The sequence below is a fragment of the Muscardinus avellanarius genome (genome assembly GCF_963383645.1).
Source record: "Muscardinus avellanarius genome assembly, chromosome: 6".
NCBI classification, from domain to species: domain Eukaryota; kingdom Metazoa; phylum Chordata; class Mammalia; order Rodentia; family Gliridae; genus Muscardinus; species Muscardinus avellanarius.
The window spans coordinates 14,252,904-14,274,210 of NC_137791.1; the positions used below are offsets into that span (position 1 = coordinate 14,252,904).

The 21,307-nt window shown below is 40.7% G+C and overlaps 1 protein-coding gene across 1 annotated transcript in view; it reads right to left on the reverse strand.

Annotated features, from left to right (window-relative positions):
• The window catches only part of RNF150 (ring finger protein 150), a gene marked incomplete at both ends in the record, with an annotated part of 239,918 nt that overhangs the window by 80,186 nt on the left and 138,425 nt on the right, over window positions 1-21,307 (reverse strand). The window contains one exon of the mRNA XM_080697372.1: window positions 16,141-16,391. Within this exon, the coding sequence (XP_080553498.1) occupies window positions 16,141-16,391 (251 nt within the window). The remainder of the gene's footprint in view (window positions 1-16,140; window positions 16,392-21,307) is intronic.

Genomic DNA, 21,307 nt, shown 5'->3' on the forward strand with positions numbered 1-21,307 from the left:
AAATGATTGTGCTACTTTTGACATTTAAAAAAGAGTTTTGAAAATTTCAATAAAGGTTCTACTTTCAACAATTTTCAAACTGGGATTTCTGGATCTCCAAAATGCAAATTAAAGTGGTAATGGATACAATCATACACTCTTACTGAAATGGCCCAAATAAAGCAGTTGTTGCTTTTGAAGTCCATCTCTTCTGCATTTGAAAAAAAATTTAACTGCATTAAGTAAAATAGGGATTATATATAGGGATATATACTGTAATGCCAGTACTTGGTAGGCTGAGACAGGAGGATTGCAGGTTTGAGGCCAGCCTCAGCAATTTAGCAAGACTCTATTTTAAAGTAAAAAACAAAAAAAAACCCAAAAAAACAAAAAAACTAAAGTAGGACTAGTAGTGTAGCTCAGATAAATGCCTATGGGTTAAATTTCCAATAACAGCGAGGGAGGGGGGGGGAGGGAGGGAGGGAGGGAGGGAGAGAGAGAGAGAGAGAGAGAGAGAGAGAGAGAGAGAGAGAGGAGAAGAAGAAGAAGGAGGAGGAGGAGGAGGAGGAGGAGGAGGAGGAGAAGGAGGAGGAGGAGGAGGAGGAGGAGGAGGAGAGGAGAGGGGAGGGAGGAGAGAGAGAAGAAAGATACAGGTTTTGCTCAAATTGAGTATTGCACAGAGTCTAAACAGGTAATCTTGGCATTGGTACCTGAAGTCTAACATAAAGCAGAATCTTTTCTTTTGTGCATTTCAGAAATGCAGAGTAAAATAATGCTTCTGGGAGACTTAGGGCCATTAGGTAGACCCAGGGACCTGGATTGAAAGTAGCACAATTTTTCTACACAAACTGTAGGCCTGTGTCAGCCTTCTGCTTCAGGGGAGGATTCTTCTCCTATCTTTTGAGTGCTAGTCTGAATGTTCCCTAACCTAATCAGATCTAAATCATGCTTATTGGTAAAGATTGGCAGGGGGTGGGAATCTCAGTTATTAGACTTGTCCATCAACATGATCTAAACAGGTACAAGAAAATATTTATCAAGGTTAATGGTTTCTTGACAACAGTGAAGATCATTGTTTTAGAGAAAACAGAAGAAAAAAGTTCTACATAAATAGCAACAAAGATTATAAACAATACTGACCCCAATTCAACCCATCTTCTAACTTTTAAGGTATTGAAGAATAAGACACTTACTTCTTCATCTCCTCTTTGTTAGAAAGGCAGTGAAAATATTTTCAAAAATAAGAATACAAAGATCCTAAAACACAGTTTGGGGGCTTAGAAAATATCCCCCAAGGTATGGCACTTTGTCCAAATAGCCCCCAAAGTATGGCACTTTGTCCTGCTGTATACCTTACTATTTATTTATTTGTGGTACTGGGGATTGAACCCAGTACCACATTCTACCTCTGAACTACAGCCCTGCCCCCAGGTCCTATTTTTTTTAAATTTTGGAACAGGGTCTCATTAAGTTGCAGAAGGCCTCACTAAGTAGCTGAGGTTGACCAAGTAGCTGAGGTTGACCGTGAACCTGCAATCCTCCTGTCTCAACCTCACAAGTATTGGGATTAAAAGCATGCACCACCACACCTGGCTCATGTTGTGTACTGTAAAATAAAGCTGACTGACGGGCCTGTCAGACAGCCTCAGAAGTAAAGTTTCTCTCTGATATTCTTCTGCCTCCTGATCTCCCAAAGTGACTCATAAGAACCAGAACTCCTCTTTTTCAAGAAGAACCACAAAAACTAAAATCTTATTTCCCAAATACTTCTATATACTCGCCTCTACTCCTAGTATTTGGGAGGCTGAGACAGGTGGATCACAGGTTTGAGGCCAGCCTCAGCAACTTAGCAAGGTCCTATTTCCAAATAAAAAAATAAAACAAGGCTGGGAGTGTAGCTCAGAAGTAGAGTCCCCTTGGGTTTCGTCCCCAGGAGTACAACAGAAACTGAATTTATATTCTCCCCAATTCATTTCATTGGCTAACTCTGTATCAAACTCACCCCCCTTTGTAACAACTATATTTCATAATTGTATTAATTACCATCATCGCCAAGTGGAAAAGTAACTACCCTTATGTTCTGGGAGAAAGGAGAACAGGATTAAAGGAAATAGAACTGGTCTCTGTCTTCCAGAAACTCAAGTGGCTGTGGGTGACTCTGGTCCCTCAGGTGCCCCCACACATAAAGGCGATTCGCCCAGGGTTGGCTGGCTCGCGGCACAGCCGGTCCAATCAATTGCCATGATGTAGAAAGGCTGTTTTGATGGCTGTGACGATCTCTCAGAGCAGTGACTGGAAGCTGCACACTCACTATGTGAGGTGAAACTTTGGGGGAATCGCTTCCGTGGGAGGTGATGTAAAGAGACAGTGACGGCTGATTACTTCACTCCCTACTTCAGGATGAAGGAAACTTTGGGGCTCTTTTCTGTGGAAGGCGATTTCCAGGAGATGGTAAGAGATGATGACTCCATGCCATACTTCATGGATGCAACGTGCGCTTTTGACATTTTATGTCCCCCGAGGGGTTGGCACTTTATTCAAGAACTTCCAGGGATGATTTAAATTGTTATTTTTTTCTGACATAGATGATTTTCTGCCTAGAATCTTCCTGGGTGGTTGACACTTGACGTATTCCTCTCCCTTCCCTTTTTATTTTTTCCGGTACTGAAGATGGAACCCAGGGGCATTCTACCTCAGAGCTACACCCCCAGCCCTATTTTTTATTCTTTATTTTGAAATGGTCTCCCTGAGTCATAAAGGGCCCAAGTAGCTGAGGCTGTCTGTGAACCTCAATCCTCCTTTCTCAGCCTCACAAATGCTGGGGTTACAAGGGTGCGCCACCACCTCTGGCTCCCTTTTCCTTTCCTTGTGAAGTTCACGTTTGTCTGAAATTTCATTATTTCTCTTGTTCTAAAGTAGCTTGAACACCAATTATTTGAAAGAAGTCAAAGGGATGTGAACATGCAAACACTAGGGAAAGGTGTTCTCAGGGAGGAAAAATATCCTTCACATAACACCACACAGATACAGCTAAATAAATACAACCCCCTAAATACACAAAACCATGATAACAACAACTGGAAAGCAGAAAAATCCAAATCCTTCGATTTGGAAATATATAAAAATATATTCAGGAAAAGTACAAAAGTGCCCCCACTTAGTTACCATGTTGTGAGGAGCTCCCATGTGTCATGGGAGAGAGTTGCCTGGTTTTCAGGTAAGGACCAAATAGTTGTGTTTGAGATAAATGGGAGCCGGCATCCTAGGGCATCACAAGATAGGGCTTATTTGCCAGAGCCATGGCAAGAGCACTGCTGCTGGGCTTGGTCGGCCATTCTGGGGGTTTTTCCTGTGTATACGGGAATACAGGTAGGGCAGCAGAGTGGCCATCCTGGGCCTCCTGGTGGGGAGTGGGCAGATGTCCACGGTGCACACTGGCATTCAGGATCAAGAAGTCTGTCATGCATCTGGTCTCGCACTTCTAGGCTGAAGAAGCAGTCAATCACTAGATGGTAGGTCATTAGGTGGGTAGAAGGGAGGTGAATCATCTGGGATGGGGAATCTTACATTGGATACTATAAAGGATTTTACAATTGCCTCTGACTTCCAAAGCCAAAAAGAGTAGACTCTCAATGTTAGATGGTCCAGAATGTTTCATTTTACTGCCATGACTGGGGTAGAAACTGTCAGCCCTCCACGTGTACTGTCTTCTCAAGGTTTTTGAGGTAATGACATCTTGAAATCACCGACCTGATATTGTGCTCTTGGGAGAAAAATTACTTCCCATTTCTTCTCTCTTTGAAATTCATTGTACTGAACGGCCCTTTAAGTTCTAAAAACCGTAATTCCGGGATCAGGCAGTTGGCATTCTCGAGTACCTGAGTGGACGTACAGCCCGGTGATTTCTGCCTCCCAGTTCTTAGGACTCTGGCTTCTCATCCATGGCCTTTCTGGGAATAGAGTCCTCAGGGCTGTCCTGAGAGGGTTCCAGGCTCTGTGGGTGTTCACACTGGAGGCATATTGGTCTGGAACACTTTCTTTTTACCTTTTGGCACTTGCAGGCTGAACCTTGAGGAATTCTACTTCAGGCTGCACCCCCAGACCTATTTTATTTTTTAATTTTTAGACAGGGTCTCATAAAGTTATGAAGGGTCTTTCTATATTGTTGAGTCTGTCCTTGAACCATCAATCTCCCATTTCTGCTGCTCAAATATTAGGATTACAGGCCTGAGTCACTACATGCAGCAAGGGATATTTTCTTAAAATATTCATAAGGGGCATTACCAGGGCTTGTGAGGAGGAGGAGAGCTCTGTCACAGTATATCACAGTCACCAAGGCATGTGTTAAAGGGCCAGTAATATGCTTTCCCTAATCATTATAGGACCTTTTGTTCACTGAGAAGTAGAAGAAACTACCTTCTTGGAGCCAGATCTCCTGCCCTGTCCCTTGAAGAAGTGAAAAGGGAGATAAGGTCTCTGCTCACCTCAGCACTACTGCCCAGCCTTCCTCTCCTGGCCTGGCCTGCTTTCTTCTGTCCTGCTTGACTACTTATCTTTATGGGTTGGGTCCAGATCCTAATCCCACACTTGCTATGATGGATTGACTTCTTGCTTCATGACCCTGTCCCATGCAAGACTCAGATTTTTCTTTGCACCCAAACCACAGTTAGATAGAAACCCTTTAAGTGTTTCAGCTTCTGAAACTCCAGCTTAGACAGAATTCTAGATCCTCATTGAGATGCCTGAGGGTTTCCCATTTATGTCCAAACTAACTCACATGATAGACTTCCACAGGCTCTTGAGTGTCACATGGTGGTTCAGGAATGGAGAACAGGGGTCCTTCCAGGAAGTGGCGCTCTGTGCTCAGAGAGCTTGGAGCAACCAGTCACTGGACTCTGGCACACGCAGGTCATCTGACAGCTTAAAGTTCCCAAAGAGAAGGGACTCAAGAAAAGATAATGGCGCTAGACAAACACCAAACACCGGGAGTGAGACTAGCTGTAGAGGAGTTCCCCTGATCAGGGTGCCTGACATTCAGATGGATGCGGGCTGCTCTGGGTCTCTGCCACCCAGCCTCCTTGGATCACCTTCCTCAGCAAGCCTGTGCGCCCTGGAAAGATGGGCATAAAGCAAGGAGGTTCAGACAGTGAGAGTCTGGAATAGTGACAGGAACCTAGCAGAAAACAAAACAAATGTATAAAATTAAGTGATCCAGAAGGACAGATCAGGGAGAAGGCGAGACTATGTGTATATATCCCAGGGACAGGCTTCAGACCTCTTCTCTTGGGATGCCCCCTCTCTCTCCAGATGAGCTCAACTCCCCCTGCTGCTTTAAATGGCATCTGTTTATTGATGACTTCTATGTTTTTATCTCCAGTTCTGTCTTCTTTCCTGACTTGCTTATTAAAAAACCTATGTGGCTTCCCTGCTTCCATATCAAATATGCTTCTAACTTTAATACTGTAGCCAAGTGTGGTAGTGCACATTTGAAATCCCAGGGCTTGAAAGGCTGAGATTGAGGATCATGGGTTTATGGCCAGGCTCAACAATTTAGTGAGGCCCTCTGCAATTTACTGAGACTCTGTTTCAAAATAAAAAATTAAAATAGGGCCGGGTGTGCTGCTCGGGGGTAGAATGACCCTAGCTTCAATTCCTAGTAAAAAAAAAAAAAAAAGACTAAATTTAATATTACAAAACCTGACTTCTGGGAAGATGGTGACTGAGAAAAGCAGCGTTTTAGAGTTCTGCTAAAACTTGATCTCTGTTGCCACAAAATCAGTGCTTTTCATAGCCAGAAAACACCATTAGCAGAGAAATAAAAAATGTAAACACAAGGGACAGAGAAAAAAAAGACTAGAAGAACAACTAGAGACCAAAAATCAAGCCTGCAATGCGGCGGCGGAGCTAGCCGGCACCATCTTAGCTCACAGCACCAGGCTCCAGAGAGGAAAGATAAACAAGGATCTGAAGTGAGCCACTGCGGATCATTTGGGTGTAATTCAGCAGCCCTTTCAGCGCAAAGAACGTCTACAACTCCTAGTGGTCAAGCTCATCACGCCTTCCAGGGACTCAGAACAGAGTTCAAAACGAGAAAAGAAATATGCTGGCCTCATGGCTGAGGGCGTGGCAGCAGAGCCATATTGCCAGCAGTGCCAGCCTCACGGCCGAGGGCATGTCAGCGGCGCTATATTGCCAGCAGCTACAGAGAGTTCGCGGTGCACTGCCACAGCTCCAGATCTGCATGGACAATAACCGTGAGTGTAATTGCGGCCCCTAAAGGAGAAACCCCTGTACTATACTCCCAGGGACTTGTGGAGCTTTGATAATCTCATTGGGTCGGATATTTTGCAGTCTAACCCAGTGAAGGAGTAGCAGTGGCAGAGATACCACACCCTACCCACAGCTCCCTGTGGGAAAACACCCAGCCCGGTACCCCCACAGTCTCACGCAGCCTCAATTAACTTCCTGGGTTTGAGACTTTGAGATACAACCCATTAAGGAGTAGTGGCGGCTGAGATTACAACAGACTCGAGATACAGAGCACCCTAAGTGAAGTCGTAGTGACCCAGGGAAGGCACAAAATTCTGAAATCATGGGAAAGAGGAACAACAATAGAGCAATAAATGCCCACAACCCCACAACATCAGAACCTGATAACACAGAAATTCAGAGATTTCTAGAAGATCAAATCAGGAAAATAACTGTAGAAATAATTGAGGACTTTTGAAAAGAATTCAGAGAGAGTCAAAAAGAGATAAAGGATGCAATCATTGAAGTAAAGGCCTCAATTCAAAGTATAAACAATCGATTAGACCACATGGAGAATAGAATCTCGCTCCTAGAAAATGATCACCCCAAAAACGAACGCATAATTTATAACTTAGAAAAAAATCCGACAGCAGGAATCTGACATTGAAGAAATATGGGCCCATTTTAAGAGAGCTAACCTAAGAATAATCGGAATAGAGGAGGGAAAAGAAGGTGAAACCAAAGGGATCAATAATCTCTTCAAAGAAATAATAGCAGAAAATTTTCCAAACATAGAGCAAGAGGTCGATACACAGGTCCAGGAAACTTATAGAACTCCCTTTAGACAGGATCGGAGAAGAGGATCCCCACACCACATAATTGTCAAAATGACCAATGTGGAAGCCAAGCAGAGAATCTTAAAGGCAACAAAAACAAAAGGCCAAGTGACATTCAGAGGCAAACCAATTAGAATCACTCCAGACTTCCCAAACCAAGTCATGAGAGCCAGAAGGGCTTGGAGTAACATATTCCAAACTCTGAAAGAAAACAACTTCCAGCCAAAAATTTCCTACCCAGCAAAACTATCTATCAAATTAGATGGGGAAATAAGAAGCTTACATGACAAACAGAAACTGAAGGAATTTATGTCTTCAAAACCAGCACTAGAGAAAATACTCAAAGAGATTAACTACAAAGAAGAAATAGGTAATACACACCAGAACCAGAGAAATAAGATTTTCCATCCAGCAGACAACTAAGCAAAAAATAATATATTCATGTGTTTATAGGTTAAAATCTTTGGAAATTCTTTATATATTTCAGTCTTTTACCTATTTATAAATTGTATTGTTTGCTTTTATTGTTGCTAATTTTTAGGATTTCTTGTCCCGTCCCTAAAGCTCCGTCCTGCAGAGCCCCGGGAAAGAACACACAAACGTCGAGTCTGCTGATGATGCTTCCTCTTTAATGCTTCCCCTCCAATGTGCACAGCAGGCAAATATATATCAGTCTCATAACCCCTCCCTCATCACTCCACCAACCCCAAGCTTCCCACAGCTAGGGCATGCACATTTCTAACCCTCTCATAGGTGGGCTGGTGGTAGCACGAGGCGCTGCATCACTGATCATCCGTAGGGCGCCTGATAGGGCTCACTGCGCAGGCTCAGGGCACGGCCAGCCTCGTGAGCCAGGTGACTTGGCAACATGCCTAGGCACCATCTTGAGCCACTGCCCCATCCCGGTCTAGCTGAGTGGGCCGTGACAATTTCTATTTGGAATATTACTATACTTTGGAATATTAATATACTTTAGATATAGCATTTGGAAATATTTTATCCCATTCTATCAATAACTTTTAACTCTGTTTACATTGTACAATTTTTTTATTTTTTAGGAAGTTTGTTTATTCTGTTGTTGCCTGTGCCTTTGAAATCATATTCAAGAAATCACTGCCAATTTCAATGTTGTGAAGTGTTATGACCCAGGTTTGCTTCTAAAAGTTTATAGTCTTAAGATTTACATTTAGGTCTTTTATCTAGTTTGAGTTAATATTTGTATATAGTGTAGGTAAGGGTCCAACCTTATTATTTTTCATGTAATTATTATCTTTTAAGTATTTAGTGAAAAGATTACTATTTCCTTCACCAAATGTTCTTGGAAACTTTGTCAAAAATAACTTGAGCATATATGGAAGAATTTATTTCTAGGTTTTTTATTTTACTCCAGTGGTTTATATATCTGCCTTTATAGCAGTACTATACTATTTCAATTATTGTAGTTCTATAAGTATTGAAATCAGAAAATGTACATCTACTAGCTTTATTCTTTTTCAAGAGTGTTTTGGGTATTTAGAGTTCATATTTCTTGTTAGGATAGACTTTTTCTGAAAAAAATAAATGTTTGATAGTATTATTAAAAATAATAATATTACAAAACCTAAATTCTTGACTCTCCAGTCCCTCTGAATCTCTTTTTCTTTTCTCTTTTCCATTTCAGTAGATGCCTCGAGGGCTGACTTAATCACCACATCTTTGAGTTCTTTCCTTCTTGCAGACATAAGGCAGCTGTATGACTTACCATCCAAACTGGAACAACTGTGAGAGTAAATTGGAGCATTGATACTAATTAGGCTGTGTGATGTTGTGATTATATAATGGGAAATATATATTTTGTCCTTTATCCCAGGTCCTGGCTAGATCTCCTAAATTACCCTTGTAATTTCTTAAGTAGAGAGTGATAAAGGTGAAGGACAGTCTTTTGAAACTCCTAACAAGCTCCTTTCAAATACACCTGACTTTCTTTTAATGAGGTAATGTTATGGAGGCTGGTTGTCTTGGGAACCAACCAAGAGGGTTGGAATTTTCAGACTCATGTCCACTACCACCCCACCCAAGTGCAATATTATCTGTTGATGGTACTATAACACAAACTTTGTGCAGAGTCTTTGTCTATGTTGAAAATACACACACACACACACACACACACACACACACTCACACACATGCACATACACGCACACACACCATTGGGAAAGGAAGTGAAGGTTGATTTGACCATTGATGGCCAATGATTGAAGCTTCCATAAAACCCCTAAAATACAGTATAGAGGGCTCTAAGTTTCTGGCACTTGCAGAAATGGGGTGGAAGGCTCTACACTGCTCCCCTATTATGCCCAGATCATTGTTTCATGTGGTGGTTCTCATGTCTTTAATAAGAAAGACATTATTTTCCTCAGTTCTGTGAGTTGTACCAGCATAGAATCAAGTCTGAAAATTGGTTGTGAGACCTCATTTTTCCCATCAGCCAGGGCACAGTGCAGAACCTGCACATGATCAAGTCTGCAGTGGGGCAGTTTCCTGGAAAAGAGTCCCTCATCTGTGGGTCTGATGCTACTCCAAGCAGACTTCAGAAGGGAGTTAGACTGTAGAACACTTAGCAAGGTCAGGGAACTGGTTAGTGTGTGTGTGTGTAGGGGGAAAATCCATGTATTAAGTGATAGAGGTGTTCTAGCTAAGTGAGAGTACAGGGGAAGGAAACAGGAGTTTCCCCTACTATACAGCCTGTCCCAAAAGGTAAAAAAAAACTAGTTATATTTTATGTTCAACATTGAATTCATAGGATGTGAAAACATTGCCCTATTATTTGACCCCCTAAGTGACCCCTTTCTTAGCCATTCACTTTAGTCCAAACTCATGGTCAAACCCATTGCCTGACATAGGAGCTCTCCAAGTGGACTCCTGCCTATTTTCATGTATATATAACTTATTGATGTTACATTAATACAAGTTTTATGAGGATGGAGTCCTTGCTTATGTAACAAATGTGAAAAATAACTACATACACACACACACACACACACACACATGCGCGCACACACAAAGTACACAGGGGGATGTGTTAAGCACTGGTGTCCCTGGGCAGAGATGGAGGAAGGAAAGTTGCTAAAAAGAGTTTGAGGTGGGAAAAGAAAACTTCCCCTTAAATGCATAGATTTGTTTATTATTATTTTAATATACATATATAACTATTCCTAATTAAAGATCAGCGCTACATATGGGCGATTTAAAGAAAGCCAGATTCTTCCTCTGTGTATTTATATGATTCCCTTTCCTCCTAACTCTAGAAAATAGAAAAAAGACCCAGTGTTTTAAATGGTGTCATCAAAGCTAAAAATCCTATATCTAGACTTAATTTAACTCTCCGTGGGTTCTGTAAGAGCTGAGTTATTTACATCAGAGGAGGAAACACTATTTTCCAAGGATTCATTTGTCCATGAGAGCGACCTCATTAACAACCCTCTAATGATGCCACACATTTTCTCTTTGCATCCTCACAGCAAGCCTATGGGACTGACATGTTGCCATGCCACTTGACATCCTAAGAAACCTGGGCACAAGTGGTGAAATAGCTCTATGAGGATATACCACTAAGAACCATCAAAGAAAAGATTTGAACTCAGAGCCATGTGACTCCAAAGCTGAGCCTGTAACCACGGCTTCGCACTGGGTTGACTTGGCACGGTGGCTTAAGGAAACAGGGCACAACACCCAGAGGCCCTTTTTACTTTTAGCTTGTACCCTCATTCTCCATGTCACCTTTTAAACGGCCTCACTGTGAACAGCTAGCAGATCTTTCTCCATGGGAATCTGCACTGAAATGATCTTCTTCTAGTACAGTGTGGTAAGAGAAAGTCACTACCATATAAGGTGCTTGCTGGGGACTGCCTTATCTAATTGTGGTCCACAGGAAGCCAAGCCGACTCAGAGGTGCTTATTGGGTTAACTGAAATTCAGTCTCTCGTCACATCCCTTAATGGTTGGATACTTTGGTGATGTAAAATTAACGCCTTTTCTATTCCATTTCAGGCTGTGATCTTACATCTAACTTGAGAGTCACTCTTTCTGAAGGTCAATGATGCTTTAATACGAATAAATGATTTAAGTTAACCTGATGCTTATTATAGATATAGCTTGCACGGCTGTAACTTTCTGTTGAATAGAGCAGAACATTGCCCATCAAAAGAGAATCTATACTTTTCTTCCCTAAGGGAAATGGTATGTCCTTATTCCATCCACCAAAAAGATAAAGTATAAGTGGCCATTTGGATCAGGAAACATTGTTAACTTTGATCATGATCCCAATTCATTGAGTGACCCTGATGGTGACATCCTGTAATTCAAGGAAAGTTAATAAAATGGAACAGAGTGAAAACTTAAACCTCATGAACCATACCGTACCATTCCCATACCATCACCTTATGATTTGTGTTTTACATACATCACAGAATACGCATGTGCTTAGATATGCAAGCTATGTCTATTGGCATAAAGTAAAGTGGTTGCCATAATGGTTGCTCAACTAATTCAAGTTCAAAATTTCATTTCTGTCTCAACTACCTACTGCTCATTTGGATTATCTGTAGACTAAAAAACATAGAGATGCAGCTAGGCATGGTGGCTCATGCCTCTAATCTGGGGAGGCTGAGTTAGAAGGATCCCAGTTTCAAGGATACCTCGGCAACATATGTATGAGGGGTTATAATGCTCAATTGTTAACAATTCAGCAACGGGAATGGGGTAATTAGCTTCTACTTTCAGTGATTTTTTTATGGTTGTCAAAGTTTATTCAAGTGAGTATATATCATTGCGAGATTCAGAATAAAAGCAGTAACAATGAATAAAAGAACTGTTCCAGAAGCCCCAGAAAATCTAAACAGACCAATTGCCATAAAACAAAGATCAAAGCTGCCCAAAGGGACCTTCTGCAAGAATGGAAATGTCAGAGCCATGCACCGCCAGGGGCAGCCACGTGGGATGTGTCTGTAGTGACAACGGAATTTTAAGCTTTATTTTACTGAAATAATTAAACACAAATAGCCACACATGGCTAGGGACTGCCGAATTGGACGTTATAGTTCTAGATCAGAGAAAAGAGAAGTCGGTCAATCTTTGAACAAAGCCATAAAAATCACTACCTGGAAATGATAAAAAACGTAAACTATGGATAAATTTTACATATGAGTATCAAGGTAAAAAAGAAATAATATACTAAATGAAATATTAGTAGATATAGTCCAAGACAGACTAGAGAAATAGTGTATACTTGAAATTCAGGAATCTCAATATTGGGAAAGCCATTCCTTTAAAAACAAAAAGACAATGAAGCTGGGCGTGGTGGCGCACGATTGTAATCCCCACGCTTGGGAGGCAGAGGCAGGAGGATCACGCAGGTTTGAAGCCAGCTGCCCTGGCTTAAGAGAGCCTGTTTCCAATTAAAAAATATAAAATGGGTCTGGGAGTGTAGCCCGGAGGTAGAAGGGTTTCCAAGAACCCCAGTACCACCAAAAAAAAAAAAAAAAAAAAAGACAATGAGAAAACTTAGATCACAGTTATTGCAAAGCCTTTTGTTAGAATTAAACATTGATTCTTGACTAAATCACTCTTATTTTATGGTACTAATGATCAAACCCAGTGATGTTTTACCTCTGAACTAATCCCCCAACCTTTTGTATATTTTATTTTGGAACAGGGTCTCAGTAAACTGTTGAAGGTCTTGCTTAATTGCTGAGACTATCCTTCAACTGTGAGTCTTCCAAGGACTGGGATTATAGGATTGTGCCACCATGCCCAGCTTGGTTAAAAAGTCTTAATCAAGTAGTCCTGACATTTCTGATATTTACATATATTGTACCACATGATAAAAATATATATATTAATCTAGAAAGCTTCATGAGGAAATAATGAAATGAAAAAATAAAAATAATTTTCATTAAATTGAGGATATTCCCATAAGTCCTAATAAATGCAGATATTTTCACTATATTATTTTAGCTTATCTGGTGTTTGTTTTACAAGTCAATAAGATTATAAAATGTTTAAAAGTTGGAAGAACAAAATTATCACTAACTGTGGATGTTATTAATGTAATCCTATTAAATTAGTACACCTAATAACAAGTATTGCAATGTAGTAGTTAAGAGCATGGACTGAGAGTCAGGACTAGCTGTGTGATTTTGGGAAAGTTGCTTAACCTCCCTGTACTTAGCTTCCTCTTCTGTATGAAGATAATAAAATTTTCTCACACAGTTACTAAGGGTATTAATATATAAATTTATAAAGAGCTTTTAGTGCATGCCTGTATATAATAAATACTTTGCACTATTGTAATCATTTTAAGGTGATCACAATGAAGTTATTAATAATGTAAAATATACAAAAATAAAAATATTTCTGCTGGGCGTGGTGGCGCAAGCTTGTAATCTCAGTACTTGGGAGGCTGAGAAAGGAGGATGGCAGGTTTGCAGCCAGCCTCAGCTACTTCGTGAGGCCCTCTGTTGCTTAGTGAAACCCTGTTTCAAAATAGAAAATAAAAAAATAGGAGCTGGTCGTGGTGGCACATGCTTGTAATCCCAGCATTTGGGAGGCTGAGACTGGAGGATTGCAGTTCGCAGAAAGCCTCAGCTACTTATGCCCTCCACAACTCAGTGAGAGCCTGTTTCAAAAATAAAGAATAAAAAATTGGGCAGGGGGTGTAGTTCCAAGTTCAAATGCCTCTGGGTTCCATCCCCAGACCTGCCACCCCCCGCAAAAAAAAAAAAAAAAAATAGGCTTGGGGGTAGAATGCCCCTAGGTTCCATCTCTAGTACCAAAAAAAATATTCCTATACAAAAATATAATTACATTTATAAAGCAAGATACTATTTAACTATTTAAAATAAAGATAAGAAGAATATGCAAGATTAATAAGAATAATCATATTCTATTAGACAATATTAGACAACTGAATAGGGGCAAAATAAATTATTCCTGGGTAGGAAGGAAACATCATAATTTCTCTTAAATTACCCAATGAATTGACATACTTATGTAGTAACTTGATTTACATGAAGATGAGCATTTTAGGAGGCAGAGAGGGCAATGCAGGAAGTTAGCACAAGCAGATAAGAGAATTCTAGAGTACTCCAAACAGTACTGTCCTGGAGTTTGAATGGGCAGATAGATCAGGGGTATCGCTCAGAAAGCACAGGGACGGAACTAAGTACATAAGGGTATTTAACATATGCTAAGAGGGAATGCTTCTTATAAAAATGGTGGGCCACCTGAAAGCAATATTGGCCCTCTGTACCATCCTTCACACCGAAACACATTTTCTAAAGTCTTAACCATAAAAATGAAATAAAAGTATGGTGGATAGAAACACAGAGAGCCGGGCATGGTGGCGCACGCTTGTAATCCCAGCATTTGGGAGGCTGAGACAGGAGGATCGTGGTTCGCTGACAGCCTCAGCTACTTAGTGAAGTTCTTTGTAACTCAGTGAGACCTGGTTTCAAAATAAAGAATAAAAAATAGGGCTGGGTATGTAGCTTGAGGTAGAATGCCCCTGGGTTCCATCCCCAGTACCACGAAAATAAATAAATAAATAAATAAATAAATAAATAAATAAATATAAAGAAAGAAACATAGAGGATGCTTTTCTGTAGTCTTGGCCTGTAGAAGACCTTATTATGTAAAACCTGGCAGCTATATAAAAAAATGATTACTTTGTAGCAAAAAGCACTGTACATAAATCAAAGACAGTGACCAGCTGGGGGAGGGATTAAATTTTATATCACAGGAAGAAATTAATTTCCTTGACTGAAAGAGATTTTTTCCACACTAGTAAGAAATTAACAATTCAACTAAAAAATGACTGGATAATAGAAGCAGGCACTTCACAGAAACAACTCCACTTTTTCTATTGTAATTGAAGAGATGTTTAATGTTGCTTGTCACAAAAAAGGATGTAAGAAAATTTCTTTTGCAGTGATGATTCTTGAACCAAAGGCCTAGGCATGGCAGGCAGGGGCTCTGCTGTTGAACCATCCCCTCTATGCCAAAAGGGTCATAACATTTTTAATTAACAGATCACACCCAACAAAAAGCTATAATACATACCTTTTGGTGAGGAGATGGGAAACTAATTTTTACATACTGTTGTTTGAAGTGGAAACGGATTCAACAATTTTTGGTAGACAATTGGCCAGTGTCTATCATACTTGAAAACACATATACTATTACCCTAGATTTTTCTTTTTCAGTAGTGGGATGGAACCCAGGGGCATTCTACCTCCAAGTTACACCTCCAGCCCTATTTTTTTATTCTTTATTTTGAAACGGGGTCTCACTGAGTTGCAAAGGGGCTTCCTAAAGTAGCTGAGGCTGTCCGTGAACTGTGATCCTCTTGTCTCAGCCTCCTGAATGCTGGGATTACAAGCGTGGACCACTGTGCCCAGCTGGGCAGATAGTTTTTATGTTTATACATATTAACCTACAAGATAATTTCTAAGATGAAGTGAGAGAGAAGGATACAGAGTTCAATGTGCTATCATTTCTTTAAAAATATTTGGATATTTAACTAAGCATACTTGTATCTCTAGTAGCAGAATATCATTTCATCTTTCCTTTCTCCCTTTATTCTGTGCCTAATTCATTAAATAATTGTCCCAAAAAATGAGCAATATAAATGTGGGGCAAATTATTTATTTATTTATTTATTTATTTATTTATTTATTTATTTATTGGTGGTACTGGGGTTCCTGGAAGCCCTTCTACATCCGGGCTACACTCCCAGACCTATTTTATACTTTTTTATTTTTGGAAACAGGGTCTCTTAAGCCAGCGCCTCCCAAGCGCAGGGATTACAAACATGTGCCACCACACCCAGCAAATTATCACTATTTTATATAACATCAAAATAGGGAAATATCTGAAACCTACACCGGACATGTTACCAGTGTTTGAGTGGAGGTAGAAGCCACAATTTTGTTTCTGTCTTGGCATTTTCTGTGACTCCCAAAGTTTAAACAGGAATGTGGATTGCCTTTGCAGTCATTCTTAAGCGTTAACATTATGTTTTTGACTTTTGGCTACTCACCTGGTTCCTGTCTCTGGCATTTGCATATCGAAACCTCTGGATATAATAAAAGACCAGCCATGCGAGGGAAATGATCATCAGGACAATGAAGGAGATGGAGACAAACACAACCGAAGTGCGGCTCACATATTTCTGCAAGTTCCGTGTCCCGATGGTGATGTACATTGTCACGGTGATGTTCCTCTCCAGGAGGCTCACTATCTCCTTCCCCTTGGGCTCGGGAATCATTATGGCCACGATGTCTTCTACACCTATGGAGATGGACAAGAAGGGCCAGTTGGGGTCAGAGGGAGGAAATCGTAGTGAAAGGTCTGGCTGAAGTTCCATGCCGGCAGACGAAGCCTATACTTTGGAGAAATCTATGCTGGGCTGAGAACACCTAACAGCTAGAAACTGAGTGGTAGTTTCTGTTTCCATAGCTACCTAGGGATGCTGTTCTCTTGTACACGAGGAAAGAACATGAGCTGAATCCAGGAGTTGGGTACCAGTGAGGCCATGATCAGGCTACACTTTGACTGTAGGGTGTTGACTCTGGGTCTGGTAGTGGTGAAGTCTTCTCAACAAGCCCACTTTACAGTTACATGTTGTATTCTATAGATCCTCTGAGAAGGGCAAAGAGCACTTTTCTCTCAAGGCCAAGGGTAAAATGCTCAGGGCTATAGGGTTATGTCACCTATCTGAATGTTCTATCCACCATCACCGCCAGACACTATGAATACTCATATATTCATATGAGAATTATAGATCTCTGTATACCCTTTTTGGGGCTATAAGGTATAGCTCAGAACTAGCATGGGAAAGACCCTGGGTTCAACCCCTAGAAACAACATCACCCACCCCTAAAACCCAAAATAAACAAACAAGACAACCCAACAACAACAAAAAAACCCAACAAAACCAAAATTACTAAGAAAAAGAATTTCCTAATAGTGAGAATTCATACAACCAATAGCAAAGTTTCTTTTCTTTTTCTTTGTTCTTTTTTTTTTTTTTTGGCAGTGTGGGGGATGGAACCCAGGAGCATTCTACCTCTGAGCTATACCTCCAGTCCTATTTTCTAGTCTTTATTTTGAAACAGGGTCTCACTGAATTGCAGAGGGCCTCACTAAGTAGCTGAGGCTGTCCTCGAACCGCAGTCCTCCTGTCTCAGCCTCCTGAATGAGCCTCCTGGAATTACAAGTATGCACCACCACGCCTGGCTCAGCAAAGTTTCTGAAAGAGCTCTAAGATGATTTGCTAACGTGCAATTCTGTCTCAGAGCCTTTTTTTTTTATTTGCTTATTTCTCCCAATTCAGTGGACATAGCCGTGCGATCTCATCTCAAGCAAAGGAAAGATGGAGGTGGATAATTCTTGAATGTTTTACTTGCCTTCCCAAATACTTCTGCTACATGACCCTTGTCCCTGGAAAATTTGGGTCAAGTGGGTCTGGCTATATGGATCATTGTCCCCATGCTTTGCGACAGAGTGAGGGGCAGCCTTTTGCAGAGTTCTGAGGCCTGCAGCTGGGGAGACTTTAACAAAGACATGACACCCAATTCAAAGGCCCCAGCCCAACTTATCACTGGGGATAAGAACTTCCATTTCGATAGGCAGGTCCTCAGTGATGACTCTATTTTAAATCCATGGGAAAGACACAAGAGGATTGGACATGCAAGTTCCACATGGAAATATCCCATTACCTGAGGCGTCTACAAATTCAAGAGGGCGGGCCATTTGCAGTTAGAAGGTTGTAGATTCGGGACAAAATTAAACCCTGCTGGAGTTACATGCGGAGGTCAGCCAGCTAGACAGGACCAGACGACGTTTGCTCAGGGTATTGTAAGTCTCTGAGAAGCCTCTTAGGGCTTTCATTTCATCTCCATCTCTATGCAGATTTTCAAGTCTACATTCCTTGATGGTGTTTCACTCCAGGAGAATAAATACTTTAAAAGCTAACCACATTAGAACCATTTGTTCATGACTGAAATATTTTTATACCGATACAAAAAAGCTAACTACACACCAAGCTATGTATGCTACATCAATTATGTATTTTAAAAAATTCCTGCAACCTTCTCATTGGTCCAACTGTAGAGATCATCAAGCCGTACAGTGTTCGGGTACGGTTGCTTGTTTCTGAGAATTACTGAAACTGATGGCCTGAATTGCAGCTTTGCAAAATTTACTGACAATCCTGTAGCTCCTTCTCCTTTAGTGTTTACTCTGGCTAAGGTGCATGCGGTCTGGGGTTTGAGGAGGGATTAAGGCTACTGGCAGGTTTTGCCACTATAGAAACATGATCTTCTTTGTACACTGGACTAATCTGGCCCAGGGAGGTTCATCCTGGTGCTGAGACTATTTTAGAGTTATTTAAGTAATGGTAGGATCATAATTTTTCATTTATTTTCCTACATTCTTTAAGCATGTGTATGTGAGGCTCCAGAATAAGATTTTTTCGAGGATAGTGTCTTGGGGTTACTGAGATTTTATGTGCTCAGATACGCACAGGTTTTAACATTTTTAGTAGCCAAATTTCATATTTTCATATATATATATTTTTTTTTCTTTTTTTTTCTTTTTGTGGTACTGGGATGGAATCCAGTAGTATTCTACCTCTGAGCCTCACCCCAGCCCTATTTTTGATTCTTTAATTTTGCAACAGGGTCTCACTGAGTTGCAAAGGGCCTCACTAAGTAGTTGAGGCTGTCCGCAAATCTCCACCCTCCTGTCTCAGCCTCCCCAATGCTGGTATTACAAGCCTACGCCACCATGCCTGGATCTCATTAATATATTTTGAATGGCTTCTACTTTTGATATTCTGCTTAGAAAGTTTGTCCTTACCCAAGAGCATAAAAACATTCATCTAAAATAATTTTTTTGAAACCGGATAGCTTTACTTTCTTCATTTAAATCTTAAAACAATTCAAATGTGATTCAATAAAAACACACTATTTATTGAGTTATTGCAATCCATAGGCAGAAGAAAAGGGCCACAGGCCTTAGGATGAGATTTATTTTCACCCAAAATTCTCAGCTATCTTTGGGCCTATTTTGACTTTTTCTTTTTCTTTTTTTTTTTTTTTCTGTGAGGTTGATCCATCTTTCGCTGAACCTGTACCAGGCTTTTAGTTTTGTAGCTTTTGACCTATTTCCTATGTGGTAGTCTAAATGTTCCTGCACTATTCCCCTGCCCCCACTCTGCAATTCTCCAATTATGTACTTATGCTTAAGAGACCACAGAGTCTGACAGTTAAGAGCTGGTCTCTGGAACTGGATGGCATGTTTTAAGCCCCAGCTCTGCACTTTAAAAATAAGCAATCAAGCTTTGGATCTGCACAATGCTTTAAATTACTCATTGCCCATTTTCAAGGCCTGGAGAAAACATTTTCTCTTCCAGCAGGGCAAAATATAATTAGCCATTCAAAGCATTTATTTTTAACTTAAGTGCTCAGTGATACCTCTTGGGCTGTTTGTACCAATGCTGTGCCTTTGTGACATCTAACATCCACTGAAAAAGACAAAAAATGCCAATGGAAATGGAGCAGATCTCTTTGTCCAGATGTCCACCTTATTCATTTTAATATTCATAATTATCTGGGCATGGTGGTGTACACCCATAATCCTAGTACTTGAGACCCTGAGACAGCAGGATCACAGGCTGGAGGCCAGCCTCAGCAATTAAGCAAGACTCTCACTAAACTAGTGAGACTCTTTTTCAAAGTACAACATAAAAAGGGCTTGGGGCACAGCTCAGAGGTAGAATGCCCTTGGGCGTTCAATCTCCAGAAACACACACACACACACACACACACACACACACACACGTGTTGTCCTAAGTAGCTATGTATATGTACCTATGACACACTGGTGGGCTTCCAGACTCAAGAAGGGAAGTTAACAAACAGCATATTTTGCATGGGTGAAATCTTCAGAGGCCCAGGTTTTAGCCAATGCTGTGTTTACTACGATGCCCGGTCACTCTAATACTGACTGCATTTTTTTGCAAAATCACATCAGCCTAACATCTCTGTTCCTCTCAAAGGCATTTTATACTTTTGAGTGGGGAGTGATTGCTGTTGTGCAATCACTGTGGATTCTGGAAAAGCTCTTCCTTCCTAGGGGAGAGTGTGTGACCGGGACACAGGACCTGGCTGCCTGACAAAGCAGGAGTGTCTTGGGTTTTCAGTGCTTCCTTTGCCCAGGGGAAATGCTTGGCTGCCAAATCTAATTTGGTATGTGCAGGTAAGTAAACAATTAAAAGAAAAAGTTCACAAAGCCAAATAAGGTTTAATAAGAAGTAAAACCTTTATGTATAAATTCAAGGAGGGTTCTTTAAGAGTGCATAAGAGGAATTTCTAGAACATCAGTAGGGTGTTGGCCACTGTACAGAGTCTGAGGTCTCATTCTTTCCTTTGTATCTTGAAGGGTCTGAATGTCCCTCCATTAGGTTCAAGGGGTAAAAATTCCTATTCCAACACACCCTCCTCAGGCTTCTCTTTTCTGTAATCTGTACCTGAGTTCATCTTACCATTAGCTCTCTATAACTCAGGCAATTATAAGAAAAGCATGCCGGGCATGGTGGCGCATGCTTGTAATCCCTGTGTTTGGGAGGTGGAGACAGGAGGATCGCGCAGGTTCGAAGCCAGCACACTGGCTTAAGAGACCCTATTTCCAAATAAAAAAGTATAAAATAGGTCTGGGAGTGTAGCCCGGAGGTCAAAGGGCTTCCAGGAACCCCAGTACCACACACACACACACACACACACACACAAAAGCATGCATTGATCCATGTGAAGATATATTTATGTGCTTAATATCAACTCATTTTTTTAGTAAGCTTTGGATTATGATCTATTTTCAAGCACGAAAATGCATGCAAAACGGCTTTAAAACCTGAAAATACCATCTAAATATAAAGTGTTTTTAGTCTTTTCTGTACCAACAAAAATATTTTTAATAGACACACATGCAAAAATAGTAAATAAAGCACTCCCAAAGAGCAGAGATGATATGGCAAACCAATTTTCAGGCTCAAGTGGGATTTTTATCTGGGAATGTGAGGATTATTTAATGTCTGAAAAATATTTTTAAGGATTTTAGCACATTAAAGGAATAAAGCATGAGCTTATCTTGTGTAGATCCACCAGTATTTAGTCTGTCCTTCTTCTACGGAAGTGGTGCTTAAC